The 15,283-nt window shown below is 41.3% G+C and overlaps 1 protein-coding gene across 3 annotated transcripts in view; it reads right to left on the reverse strand.

Annotated features, from left to right (window-relative positions):
* scube1 (signal peptide, CUB domain, EGF-like 1) overlaps positions 1 to 15,283 on the reverse strand; it is a 126,697-nt gene that overhangs the window by 93,023 nt on the left and 18,391 nt on the right. For all 3 annotated transcript variants that reach the window (XM_080887400.1, XM_080887399.1, XM_080887401.1), the window contains one exon: positions 8,720 to 8,845. In XM_080887400.1, the coding sequence (XP_080743526.1) occupies positions 8,720 to 8,845 (126 nt within the window). The remainder of the gene's footprint in view (positions 1 to 8,719; positions 8,846 to 15,283) is intronic.

Below are 15,283 nucleotides of genomic sequence, written 5' to 3' on the forward strand. Positions count from 1 at the left end.
ATGTCCTCATGGACTCCTGCTGTAGCAAGAGACTACCACAAGGTGGTTTTGACTAGTTTGGCAGGTGCACATCCCTCTCTCTGAGCGTGCTAAACCACAAGATGCAATCACAAAGCTTAAACTGTGAAAAATGAAACTCCATAGACTCGACTAGACTTCAGACTTTTATTCTACTGACCTTAACTGCACTGCATTTTTACCAAATGTAGGCTACTGTAGATGGCGCATGAATGGGAGTCTAGACAAGCATTGTGTCCTGGCCTTATAAATGCATGAGCTTCCAGTAAATGCGTAAATAAAGTGGTTTAAGAATAGCACAGAAGTCACGTTGTCCTCGCTGAACCCTCAGCTTTGTTTTTATTGCACTTCCTAACACTATTTCAAGCAAATCTCATGGTTTAATGCTTGTCATAATATGACTGGTTCATTTAGTTTCCAGGCTGGAGAGGGGGAGGGAGTGAGGACAGAGAAAGAAGAACTGAAGCTGTGTCCAAGTCTAAGTGATCTCTGCCAACATTTCTGCATGAACAAAGGCCAGTTCCAAAATGCACTCGTCTGTTTTGTTTGATTGCGCTTTGTAAACTCGTGTAAAAGTTTGTTTGGACACAGTGACAATGTGCTTCTCACATCAACTGAGAGGCTGAGGGAGGCAATTCAATTCAATTTTATTTATATGGTGCGAAATCACACCAGCTTCCTCAAGGTAATTAAGGCAAGGCTTAAAGCAAGGCAAGTGGGGTGAAAAACAAAATGGAAAAAGGCACGGAAAGGTAAGGGGGGTAAAGCTTGTAATTCATAGTTGCGATACAGTCATGGGGAAAAGAAAGTACACTCTCATTCAGACAGCATTAAAAATATAAAAACCAGTGGGTACATAGTGGATCCTAAAATTATCTATTTGCCATCTATCAGCATCAATATATGTAACTGCTAATAATGTACGTCTTAAAATGTAAAGAAGAGATTGCGAGAAATACCGTTCAACTTGTAACATCCTAAGTTGCATTATTTGTCCACTAGAGGGCACTCTGCAGCTTCCTTCTTGGTAACGCGTGTGGAATGCTACAAACGTAACAACCTGCTCATCTGAACAGTCAGGCAAAGCGTAAACAAGTAAATAAATAACTACACATAATAACCGTTAGAGAAATTTGTTCATGTTTTGCATATCTAAATCAATCAGTATTCTGATTTAGAATATTGGCTTTTAAAGTTTGAATTTATTGGCATCAGTCTTCCTATATCAGTCAGGCAAAAGCAAACCACATATTAACCAAAACACCTCAAACCAACAGTCGAGCACAATGAGGATGATTTTGCCTTGATTTGAAGAACGGGACAGCGGCACAATCCCGTTACTGAAACCTCTGTATACCAAAGTATTCTTAATGTGAAGCCAGCTAAAACTGGGCCAAAAAACATGACAATAATCCCAGGCATGCCATCCACATCAACTCTACAAGAATCACTGTGCAAAAAAGTAATCAGATTACTTTTTTCAGGTAACTTGACCAACACTGCTCCTGACCCAGCATTTTCAGTTCTTTGTGATCTTTGGATTATGTCAGGTTCATTTGTGATTTATTCTACGGTTCCTAGGTTTTGATCCCCTGCCCCTCATGTTTCTCTGTGCCTTCTGTTCTGTGTTTAATCTTCTCTGCCTGTATGTTCCCCCTGTGTTGTTGCCTATGTGAGTTATTGTGCTTTGCTCCCACTCCTTGTGTTCCGTGTTTTCCTCTCCCCTTCGTGTATTTCTTCATGTTCTCTCCCTCTCTCTCTCCAGGCTGTCTGTGTACTTCCTGTGTTACGTTTAAAGTCCACATCTTGGTGTCAGCGTTTCTAGTTTCGTGTCCTCCCCGTCCTGTCAAGTGTAATTGTTCTCAGCTGTGTTCCCTGTGTGCTTCCACTTCCCTCATTACCTCCTGTGTATTTATGTCAGAGTCTCCCTCTGTTCCGTGTCGCGTCGCCCCTCATGGCTGTTTCCCTGTGTTTCCTCGCGGTTCAGTTAGTCATTTCCCAGCTTGGTTTAGTTCTGTTTTCCCCGTTCTCCTGCAACAGAGCAGTGCTTTTGAGTTTATTCCTCGTGTCTCAGTGAGTTTGTGTTTGGGTCCAATCCCTGCCTGCACACAGCTGGAACATGACAGTTCCCAGGTCACTGGGATAGGCTTCAGCTCCCCTGCGACTCTGACAAGGATAAGCGCAAGAGAATGGGTTCATCTCACCAATGAGGTATCTTCCAAAGTCTGTTTATTCTCTTTTGCTGGGCAATATGTGCACTGTTAAACTTTGGAAGATGCCCAGAAAGACTTTCACAACCCAGCCTTATAAATGACTATGTACAAGTACTTTTTTACTGTGGTGCATTTCTGTGTCTTATCTGTTGGTGCAGATATTCCACCAACAGCATCTCTTCCATACATTGGAAGTTGCATGCAAGTTTGTGTTTCCCCATGCAGACCTTGTCTTTTACATGTTGGACTGCTCTGTGACACACTGTCTCTGATGACTGCCCCACTGTGCAGTCACCTCTCAGATCTCCACATGAAATAAAAAGAACTTGTCGGAACAAAAATAAACTGAAGCGAGAGCGCCAGACATTCACAGAGGGCACCGAACCATCGACACATTGAGGCCAGCTGCGTCTAAGCCAAAGCCAAATAAATAAAGTCAAAAGAAGAAAGGAGCTGAACAGGATCACTCTTTAATCAGAACAAAATTAAGCAATCTTAAATCAATTAGAGCTCGACTCGTTGACACGGTGCATCTGGAAGACTTCCTGCAGACTCGCACACGTCTGTTGCCCTTTTTCTTTTTTCTTGGCTCACTTTTTCAAAGTGCAGTTTGTCATCCCAGGCTTCTTCAAAACACCACAAGTTTCTGAGGTTTCTGAATGTCATTCTTTGGGTCTATTAAAAACCACGAGTCGTTATTGTTTTCCACAGGCAGGCCCAGAGAGTGTGAGAAAAATGAGAAATAAATTGAGAGTGAACTTTGAAACAAACAAGCTGGATAAAAATGTTGTTTTCATATTATTCTGTTGCCCTGTGATGGTGACCAAACACCGCAGTCAACTTACCACTTCCCCGTCAGCTTTGATCATCGGCAACCTCTCCTGCTGCGAAACCACACAACCTGAACCCGAAGCTGATCGGACCTGAAGACATATGTGTCGCAGCAATCGACATTATTCGCCAAGCTATGATTAATGAGTCAGAAAGCAGAGCAGTGCCTGTTAGCGACTCTTTCACCAGTCATGGAAGACATATGACTTTAATGTACAACATCTTTGCACTTATCACAGCTGATTCAACCCACAGCACTGATATACGATGTTATGACAACTTGTAATATGAGAGCCAAGACACTATCTGTCTATGAATCAATAGTGTTCATATACAAAACGAGTGTGCAACACATTTTCTATACAGTAAATGTGCTGAATGAGACACTGGAGAGTGAGACATTATAACAAATACTGCCGTTCTGGTTGATGGGCAGCACGAAGAACAAGACTGGAGCTCGGCTTTAACTGCGGTTTGATGTTAGGCCAACACGTCACTCTCCGAAAGTTCTGTTTATAGGGTTACCATGCATCACAGGGCACTATTTATCTCTTTAGCTAGCGACGACAGTAAACACGAAGCATCAGAGAGTCTCCATGAGTCAATACACAGGAACGTAAACTGCAGTGTCATATATCTTCTCAAAGTGGGCTTAATGTAGATGGATTCTATGTAACACACATCATATCTGAAGTATAAGCTAATCTTCTGGATCTTTGGTGGCCAAACAATGCTGTTCTCTTTTGGCTTTATGAGTTTTCAAATGGAAAATTCAAGGACCGCATTCCAAAATGAGATATTGTCCCACATTTGCAAAAACATCTGGGATCAGAGTAAGCCACACATCACAGGGCTACTACTAAACATGTGAGTAATCCCAACACCTTTGCCCACGAACTGACTGGATTTGTCTCGTTTGAATTCCTTGTTTTCAGCTGAACTTTAGGGAATAAAAAAGTTCAACAGAGGTCATACAGAAATGGCAAAACCACCAGGTGGGTAAAATAAATGGCAGCAGCCCAAAACAACATCATTCCATCTTGCAAATTTAGTAAATTATTTTCTGTTTCATGTTTAATTGCTGAAGACGCATCTAATTCTATAAATATACCAGTGCCAGACCACAGTAGATACCATTTGTTGTTAAATTGTTTTTTAATGAGCAAACCATTTATAGAAACAATTAAGACATAAAAGATCTAAGAACAATTTTATAGTAAGTTATACACTTAATTTACTGTAATCGCATTACAAATGACAGATCGTTGGAAAGGCACACGAACTGTAGATTAGGAAATCCATTTGACATTTTTATATTCTGTGTAGCAATGGTGACATCACCACAAAGGACATAACACTGCATTAAAAAAAGCTAACTTCACTGCAACCTTCACATTTCTGAAGGTCTTGCCTCTCGTCCATACATTTAACCCCAACGGTCGAAAATGTTCCAATTCAGAGAAACATTTTCATGGGCGTGACTGGTTTCTTTGGTTTCTCCATTTAAAAACAACAAACCTTTACCATCGATCACGTCCCCCACTGAGCCACTTCAGGGTGCCGCAGTAGTTTCCTAATTTATTTTCACTTTGTACGCATCTGGCAGGGAGACAAATACTGTCATTACACACCTTTGGGGTCATTTCTATATCATGGTGTTTGGGATTATTGCCCAAACATCAAAGTCCTGGTGAATTATGGGACGCGCTGAATATTTCTGTTTGTCTGTCTCAGTTGTATTCTCTTTGCTAAAGATGTGGAACAGCGTCACATGAAAATGGGTCTGCATTTTGAAAATATGACTTTTAGTTTGAACAGTGTTTGTGTAGTAACGCTATATTTGCTTCTTAAACGAACAGAAGAACATTTCCTTATCCTCCTTTTAGCTGTAACAGGTGGCAACATGAGGGAGTAGATGAGTAACAATTAACAAACTCTCTCTCTACAGATTTATACTAAATGCAGAGAATGCCTTTTATTGTCACTATACATGTGTACAATCAGACACAGAGATACAGAGATCTCCTGCTCAGTGCAGACATGGGCTGAGGTGCACAGTTCTACAGCACATATGAACAGTGTTCAGAAATATCCAATGTACAAATATACAAAAGAAAAAACCTAGATACATACCTTTAAATACAGGCATGTATTCAGGTATACTTATAGCTGTTAGCATAGCTGTTTCTGTTCACATTTGTAGCTGCTGATGTGTTATAAGACAAAGGTCAGCAAACAGAAAGATTTCGAAACATGCTAAAAACATGACAGAGAAAGATGGGAGGATAAAAAGAGCATGTCACAGATCAACAGAGGAAGCACTGGGCGAAGAGATGGAGGTGAAGAAAAACTCAAATAATAGAGTGAGAGAGGACTGTGAGGCAGAGATACTGGGCACCATCAGAGAACATGCTTTCAAAATAAAGGCATGGAATATTTATGAACAGGAGAATAAAAAGAGGGGAAAATGGCTAATCAACAAGAACAGAGAACTAAATGACAAATGCCAAAATACAGAGAAAAGGACAGGAATGCAGAAATTAGGAAAGGCAAACAAGTAGCTGGTAGCGGTCTGACTGTGATCACACACATCGTGCATCTGATTTCACACTTTACTGCCTCGTTTGAACTCAGTAACCTGGTTTTAATTAGCAGCAGTTCATAACAGCCAGTTTCAGTCACCATCTAATAAAACAAGTCTCGCACTGATTTCCTGTCACTGGGCTGCAAAGAGCGACCGATGACAGTTCCCACAGCAGTCAGTTGGTATCACTTGAATTAGTGGCACAAACACGTGCGGTGAAATGCCACGAACCACATGCCCTCTTTTTAAGGACGACGCAAAGGCTAACCAAGCTAGCGGCACAGGATGACAAGCCAGCAGAAAATAAACAACACAAAACACAGCAACACATAATTATGGTGACAGCTTCCCACCAACCCACTGCTCCACATGTAAAACTGCCATGTTCTCAGGGAAAATCTCTTTAACAAGCATGGGCTGCTGCCATTATGTCTCTCTCAGCCAGTCACATTTAACACATTTCGAAAGAGTTCAAGTCTAAAACCCGAAGAAACTCGTGAGAATCGATTGAAATGCAGTTCCTTTAATGACCACTAGATGCTGACTTATAATGAATTAAAAGGAATATAGAATAAGAATAGCTCGTGCAAGCACAGCGCGCCCTCTTAGTGTTAAATGACAAGACAATGAGGGGAGAAAAACAATGAAAAGTTGGAAAGGTGTAAAGTTCTGTAGTGTGAAGAAACCTTTAGCGTGTTAGCAAGGAAGCCTGATGATGATGGAGAGGGGAAGTCCTGTTTCAAACAAGTGCAGGCTGCACCAGCACTGTCTGGGAAATCAGTCAGTTGAATGAAAGTACTGCATTTAACTGCATAAACATTTAATATTTACAATTGATAGAGCTGGTCGTCAGCAGTGTTGGTCAAGTTACTTGAAAAAAGTAATCAGTAACTAATTACTGATTACTTCCCCAAAAAAGTAATCCCGTTACTTTACTGATTACTTATTTTCAAAAGTAATTAATTACTTAGTTACTTAGTTACTTTTTAAAAACACGATTTACAACCTGAAGAGGTGATAAAGCGATAGATCTTTCAGCCCAATTCTACTTTTTCTGCATAATCCATCATACAAAATGTAATCAAATGGAAAAGTCTCTTTTTAAAACTTGTTTTATTAGTTTTAATCTTTTAACTTTATGCATCAAGCAAACATTTAATTATCTGCAACATTCTCTGACTGGAATAAATTAGTTTAACATTTAAACCTATTTTCTGCACATTCCAGCACATAAAATAAAATATTTTTTGTGTTTACACTCAGTCTTTCAAATAGATGCAAGTAAAACACAGCAGAAAATAAATAAAGTCAAAGACTCAGCGGTCCTGTTGCTCTATTTCACCTGTAAAGCAGGAGTGGGGCAGGCGGAGGTTTACCCTGGTGTAGGTGTGCTGCGGTCAGTGGAAGAATCCACGAGTTTCTCTGTGAGTTTCCCATCACGTCGTAGCTACTCGGTGCTTGTCGGAAGTTTAGGGGTTTTTTCGCTGTAAAAAGAAGTTTTCTTCCCACGCACAGCGGACGCTAATGTTTTTGTCACTTTTTATGGAATCAAACTCAAAGTAAGGTCAGTACTTCCACGCTTTAAACGCTGCACGCTCATACTCTCTCCCACACTCCATATATGATCCATTGTTGATCTGCACACAGCTGTTGTCACTAACGGCGCACTCGCTTACGTCACTGTCATGAGACACTCTCGCAAAAAAATCACGGTTTTAGTAACGCAGTAACGCAGCGTTCCTACGGGAAAGTAACGGTAATCTAATTACCGTTTTTGCAATAGTAATCCCTTACTTTACTCGTTACTTTAAAAAAGTAATCAGATTACAGTCAGAGACAGCCACACAGTGAGTATAGAGTATGATCTGAGCTACCTTACAGACATATGATAGATGTGGGTGATCACAAACACTACAAAACAAACCAGGAAGTCAACTGAAGCATCAACCTTTCATCATAAGGCTGTTTTGTTCTTAGTTTCTGAAAATTGATCAACTTTCCTCTCTTTAATAAAAAAGGAGAAGAACTAAACTAATTACATTTAAAATATTTAGCAGGGAGTTATTATTAATAAAAAAAAAAGGTGTGTCATGTGTTTGGAAGTGCAGTCAATGTTAAGAATGTAGCTCAATAGACAGTGTAGTTAATAATGCCTTTGACCATGTTTGTGCATGAAATTAAATTCTAATGGCAAACCTTCAACTTTAGCTTTAACTCTGCTCTATATCAGCTGTCTGAGAGTCATTCCTGTGAGGTGAATCCACAATTCAGCAGCTAGTCTCCACTGGCAGCTGCTGCCTTAGCAATCAATCTCTCACCTAGTCTCTCTAAAAGTTTAAAGAATGAGTTACAACACTTTCAAATGCCAAACATATCCCAGCAAAGACACACGAGCATCTGGAACGACTGTTCTTATGTTTCTGACGTTACTTTGTGGTCGTCAGTCAGCAGCACAGGACCGATGAGATAAAGTGTGTTTGAGCACATCCACGCAGTCCTGCATGTTACACGGGGCAGGAGAAAAAAACACAGAAGTCTAGCTGACTGCAAGTGGATAACAGAGCACTCGGCCTAAATGGTCTGATCTGTCAGTACTAAAGCACAGCCAGATATCTGCAGGAGAACTCTTCAACCCTGAGCGCCTCCCTGCAGTACACAGAAAAGAGCATAAAACAGCACAAATCATGGAAACCCTCCAACTGATGACAGAGCGACTATGCGAGCAAGGCGTCCTGAGCCAGACAGGTTTAATAGGTACAAGGACAAAAGTGCACACACTTAAACACACATACTCGTTTTTATATCTTAGTGTGGACATCTCATTGACATAGCCAGAAATGAATGTCTAAACCTAATGTCTATGTCTAAACATGTACACACACACACAGATATATAGATTACCCATCATCACTAAATGTGCACGCAGTATGCAGACACATACAAGATACTCAAGATGTTCTCATTTTGAACAAAGCTTAGTTATTTTGCAAAACACCACAAATGTCATTGAGGTTTGTATCCTGTTATAAGAGATGCACACGAAGGGGAATAATGCATTGAAAAATTGAGTTACCCAGACAGTTGTGTCCATCGTGGGCCAGCATGAATCCATCGTAGCACATGCACCTGTAGTTGCCTGGTATGTTGATGCATTCGTGGACACAGCCCCCATTGTAGTCATTCTCACATTCGTCCATGTCTGATGAAGACCAGAGGGCAAAGGTTAGTAATCATGCCGGCCTAAATGGTGTCAAATGAATTACAGAGCTGACGTAGCAGTTGAGTCATTAAAGCCCGGTTTCAGCGGTGTAGGCAGTCGCTCTTAACTGAAGTAAATTGAGAATAAACCATTTTTTTTTTCTATATACTGTAGAAGTAAACGTGAAAATGACCACTTTAATGAACTAAATATTGCTGTTTGAGGGGAAATGCAGAGGGTATTTTTATTAGCAAATTTGAAACTTGACTCACAGTGCTTTCCATTTGGTAGCTCTGATCAATGACTCAATGCACTCTGTGTACTTAAAGTCTAATAAGCTTTGTGAGTGGGCTCTCGCTCACTGCCACACCTCTTCACACAGTCTGGATGAAACTGGAACCCTTGAAACCTGAAGGCTGAATCAAGTCTGTGCATCGGTCACAGATGCTAAATGAAGTTACAGGTAACAGTATTGTATGTAAATATGTTAAAGGTGCTATGCATAGGAATATGAAGAGATGCTTCTGAGTGCCTTTACAATTTCACCATCACTGCCCTAGAGTGGATTTCCCTGGCGTGACATATCAAGTGTTCAGCTTGAGTAAAATTGTCTCGGACAGAAACAAATGAGAGTAAAGACACCAAAACAACACACAATGACAGCAAACACACATTAGAGAGGCACTCTAATGTGTGTTGTTTGATACAGTGATTAAAACGACACACACACGTCACCATAAAAGTCTGTTCCTGCTGGTTTCTTAGGTAGCAGGAAATCCATCAACCCTGATGAGTGCCATCCTTCGAGAGTAACCCCTGAAACATCACAGTACAGCTCAGGAAGGGAGTAGTTGGTTGGGGGATGTCAGTGAGTGTTTATTCATCTGGGGATAACCACCCACCTCCATGCTGAGCCAGCAGAGGTTTTCATCGGAGCAGCTTGCAAGTGGTTGCCATGCAGAGCCACTTAAACAAACAGTCCTCCCCCTCCGTGTGAACAGCAGGAGATCTGCCGTGCAGTAGAGGAAGACTTAAGCCCAGGTCCTCCTGCTCTGTCTGTGCGACGGCTGATGCAGCACAGGTATACGTGCACTCTGATTCAGGCTGACGTCTGTGCACCTTCTCTTCCTTGAGCCAAGTAGGATGCCGCCTGGATGGGTTAGTCAAAGTCATGTGCAGCCTTTCATTCTTCTTTCCTGGCTTCCTGTGTCCCAAACTCTCTCCCTTTTTATCTCGTCTCATTTTGCTCTGCTCCACACATCTGCTGTATTATCTGCCTGTCTATCTGCCTACAGTTCATCTGACAGGTTGTATACATGAAAACAATTTAAGAGTAAATTCACTGGAAAGAACCTCATCCGTGCACCTTGCCCGATGGCCTGATGACTCAATGAAAAGAGTTTTGTGCAACTCTGAGCTAGAACTCTGTGAGCTGTGAGTTACTCCTCATCCTGTTTTCCACAGATGAGGAGTAAGAGACATACTAAACCCTTTAGTCCTTTACTTCTGTGGCTAAAACAGATCTCCAGAGACTCTTGCAACAGCCTCGCATATGAGTGCAGTCAGCAACAGCACACAGTAATAGTTGACATGCAGTGACGTGGAACCGGCAACACGACACATTACAGTAAATCAGAGAGATGCACCTAAAAACGTCCACATTTATCCTGCATTTAAAATATTTTAAATGCTGTACATGTGCATTTTCACAAGTAAAAGAAAGAAGGACAAATTGTAAAAATGAAACCCTCAGCCATTCACTTCCTTTCACAAGAGTGATGTTGTGATGTTGGCTCAAGCGACCGCTTTGAAGAGTCAGACAGACATAAACATAAAGGATCCTCATCAGAGAGGTTTTACTTAATGGTTTGAAAACAATTATGACTGCCACGATCTCCACCATGAAGCATCACAGACATGTTTACCGGAAGCCAATTATGCAGACTAACACACACAAGGGCATTTTAATTCGCTTTGTTTGATCTCTGACAAAACAAGCCCTTATTGTGTGTAGGTCATGGACCGCTCCAATGTGATTGTGATTATATGAGAAGATTAATATCACTGCCTAACATTCAGTCCTGTTATAGGAAAAGGTAACCAGAGCCCTGTTTAAAAACTTTAAAGTGACCAAAGTACTTTAATTGAGCTACACGTGAGCACCAACAGATTGAGTTCATTTTAAAATGAAAGAAAATGTAACAAAAAATGGGGGAAAAAATCACTCATTTAAAGAGCATGAGCTTTGTGTATACAAGCTCCTCACGGCCATCACTGGCTCATCCTAAAAGGCATTTGCAACTAATTACACTGAGCTTGAATGGGCGTCTGTTTGGGGAAAGGTTGTTTGGACACTTTGCTGTGCTGCCAGCTCAGATGGTGTGGTTCAACACGATGTGGCACCTCCTTTGTCGTCTGCTTTTCATCTGTCAGAGACAAAGGGGAAGGTAAGGGCTACAACTAACGTTGCATATAGGGAGAAACAGCCTCAGCGCTGCGTGTGAGTGAAAAGCTGCGGGTGACTAATTGGTGTCTGTACTGTTTCAAACAGCCGGACCGAGTCTGTATCGTGGATTATGTTAAGATGGCCATATTTGAATACACGTCTTTATGGGCTTTTAAAAGCGCAGTATGCAATATCTCATGGGCATAATGACACAAAGTAAAGTGGGAGCAGGAGCTGCAATCGTTTCTGATTCACTCTTGTTGATAATTAAGGTTGAGTTTATGTTTCCGATCTAGTTAAATAGATGCAAATAATGCAGAACATCATGCACAATGCTAGCTTACCATTATAACTTGAGTCAACTACACATGCAGATGCTGTGCTGAGCCCGGGACTCGTACCTGCTGCCAAACTGAGCTTACTAAAAGAAACACTACAAACGCTCACAAAGCAGTGTACACAAGTGGGTAAAATAAATAACAGCATCAAGCGCCGTAATAGCCAATAAAAGGATACAATAAGACATAATACTATAAACAGGTAGTTTTAAAATGCATAAATAATAAATAAATAAACATTTTCAACACTAAGCTTGTTTAAACAATTAACTTTTCAGCTATTTTTTAAAGAATCTACAGAGTCAGCAAAATGTAAAATGTTCCACAGCCTTGGTGTTGCAGACAGAAGGGATCTGTTCCCTGTACTCTTTAGTCTCGTACAGGGAACAACTAACTGAATCTGAGCCTGTGAATGAAGAAGCAGTAGCTGAGATAATCTGGAGCCTAGTGCTCTAATTAACACAAGAGACAACGATTTTATATGTGAGTCGAAGTGCAGAGAAGAATCAAATATTTAATTCAATTCAATTTAGTTTTATTTATACAGCAACAAATCACAACAACAGCCATTTCAAGGTGCTTTATATTGTAATGTAGACCCTACAATAACACACACAGAGAAAACCCAGCAATCATATGACCCCCTATGAGCAGCACTTTGGCGACAGTGGGAAGGAAAAACTCTCTTTTAACAGGAAGAAACCTCCGGCAGAACCAGGCTCAGGGAGGGGCGGGGCCATCTGCTGTGATTGGTTGGGGTGAGAGAAGGAAGACAGGATTTATATAACAAGATTTCAAATGCAGGACTTAGCAGTCTTGCAAAAAGACGCAAGAGCCCGACTGTAACTCAGGAGGAGCAATAATCTCAGTCTTGTTGGTATTTAAAAAAAAAGGGTAATTGTTGGGTTTCTTTAGTAACCTGAGTCAAGCAGTGGCCGTAGACATGAGGGTTAGAAGACATATGCAGCTGAATATCATCGGCATTAAAATGATAAGGAATGCCATTAAAAGATTGAAGAATGCTAGCTAAAGGAAGCATGTAAGAAAGAAATAAGACATCAAAGGATGCACTGAGATCAAGCAGAATGATTATAGATTATAGAACAACTCTCTGCATCAGACGCCAATGTAGGACCAAAGCTGGTGCGAGTCCCAGACAGGACAGATGGCTAATATGTCTAAGGATAAAGGTTTCATTTTAGATTTCAAGTCCATCACCTTGGCCCTGTGACAGACTGGCGACCTGCCCAGGGTGTACCCCGCCTCTCACCCTATGACAGCTGGGATAGGCTCCAGTGCCCCCCGCCCTGGAGAGGATAAGCGGAAGCGAATGGATGGATGGATGGAAGTCCATCACCTTATTTACAAACTGATTAAGAAATGTGTTAAAAGCGTCATCAGCATGTAACACAGCATGTTGAGTTGTAGAAGAAACACCTTTGATAGTATCACATAAATCCTTGGATTATTCTTATGACAATTTATGCGATTGTGGAAATAAAAGTATCTAGCCTCTTTCATGCATCATTATAAGCGTGAAGGCTGTGAGTTTGATTATTTAACCAGAGTGAGTGGGAACTGACAGCTGGATAGTTTGTAAGAAGTTAACAAGGAGCTCCACATTATCAAAAAGAAGAAAACAGTTATCGATAAAGTGGCTGCGCTAAAGACAAACTTCAGAAAAAGACTCTGAGTTACAGGAAACATTAAAGGAGACTGACTTATGGTCACTGAGAACAACTTCACTTATGTTCACACGGTCAATAGTAACGCCATGAGTGAAGACAGAGTCCAAAGTATGACTGGCAACATCACTACCCCCAGATACATGCTGAGCAAAGTTCAGAGTGCATGATGCTCAGGAACTCCTCAGTACTCTCTGATGTATGTTAAAGTTCACTTTTTACTGTTTAGTCTTTTTCTTTATAATCGTATGGGGGGCATATGTCAGACGTACGTTTTAGAAAAACCAGCACAGCTATTTACAATAAAAATTCAGAACTTGACAGTCTTGACACATTTAGAGTCTCACAAAAAATGCTTTTCCATGAACATCAGTCAAAAAACAAAGAAACTGTTTTACCAAACTAACAGATATATTATATTTTTATTTTATTGTTTTGCTTAGCCACAGAAACCCATGCTAATGCCGAGGAGGCTTGGAACTCTGCAGTTATTGCAGTCAGCACTCGGCCACCTGTGACTGCACGCGGTCAGGGATGCTGGTTTAGCTCAGTGGGTGAGCAGGTGACCATATGCCGTATGGCTGGACAGCAGTAGGCCCAGGTTTGAGTCTGACCTGCAGCCCTTTGCTGCATATGTTCCCCCGTCTATCTGCACTGTCTGTATCCATAAAAGGCCAAAATAACTGTGTGTGCTGTGATTCCTAAACACTTCCTTCTGTAACGTCATTTTCTGTTTCACCAAGATGCTTAAACTGGTCTATAATATAAAATCATATATACACATTAGTGTGGTTTGAGTTAGTGCTGAACCATGCTTGTCATCGTGGTAATAATCAGTGGGCTACAAGAGGCAGTGGTACAGTTCATAGAATAAACACACATACTGAGACAGTATGAAGAAATGCCAGCTAGCAGCAATGAACAATAGAAAAGTGTGCAAGTAAACAAAAGTCAAGCCACAGTCGCTTTTGTGACACTTTTTGCTCCCTGTGGGCAGCTGTGGCTCAGGTGGAAGAGCAGATTACCAGCCAATTAGAAGGTCAGTGGATCAGGCCCGGACTCCTTCGGTTGAAGCATCCTTGGGCACAGAACTCGGATTTCCCCCAATGCGTCGATTGGAATGTGAGTGTGTGTACAACTGTTAGAAAGCACTTAGGCACAGATACACACTGTATGATTGTGTGTGATTGAGTGAATGAGACTTGCAGCAGAGAGCTCTGAGTGCTCAGTTGGCACTCAAAGGTGGGATGTAAGTGCCAGTCCATTTGTCAGTTACACAACTGAATCATATGTTCAAAACAAGCTCCTTCAGTTTGCCACATTCAACAAAGAAGCATCAAAGAGACGAGCAGTCTGTGCTCATGTTTCCTGGAACAAACTATTTGAAACAATGGATGCATAACAGTCCACACAATTCAACTAATTCGTGGCAACTTTTCTGAACTTCTGCTTATTGCGTAAGCGTTAAGTGCTCATATGTTTGTTTGACAGAGAGATTAGAGGGAGGTGGGGAGCTGTGTAGAAGGAGGAGGAAGGCATTTCACTGGATCTACTTTGCCTCAAACAGTGCCACTTCCTGCCCCTGAGCTGTTGCTGACATCTGACAGCAGTGCCCCAACACTGACTCAGTGGCTGCTGCTTCCGCTCACATGCACGCATTTTCTAATTACTAGAGAAATGTTTATGCTCCACGTCTCATCAAATGAATTAGGCGCCTTTGCTGATGGACCTACACCCCCACTCCCACACTGGAATTATATTCTGAAGGGCACAGGGAGTAAATGAGAAAGGGGGAGGATGCAGCTTTCCTTTCAGGTAGGATACTGGCCTCTGAAGGTTTCTAGTGTCTGGATTCTAAGTTGAATAATTACATGCTCTGTTTACTGAATACCAATGCTATTTTATGGCAGGAATTAATAAATAGGTAAATCAGAGGTTACTTTACTTCAGAATGCATTTTTCTGATAAC

Source organism: Rhamphochromis sp. 'chilingali', assembly GCF_963969265.1.
Source record: "Rhamphochromis sp. 'chilingali' genome assembly, chromosome: 7".
NCBI classification, from domain to species: Eukaryota; Metazoa; Chordata; class Actinopteri; order Cichliformes; family Cichlidae; genus Rhamphochromis; species Rhamphochromis sp. 'chilingali'.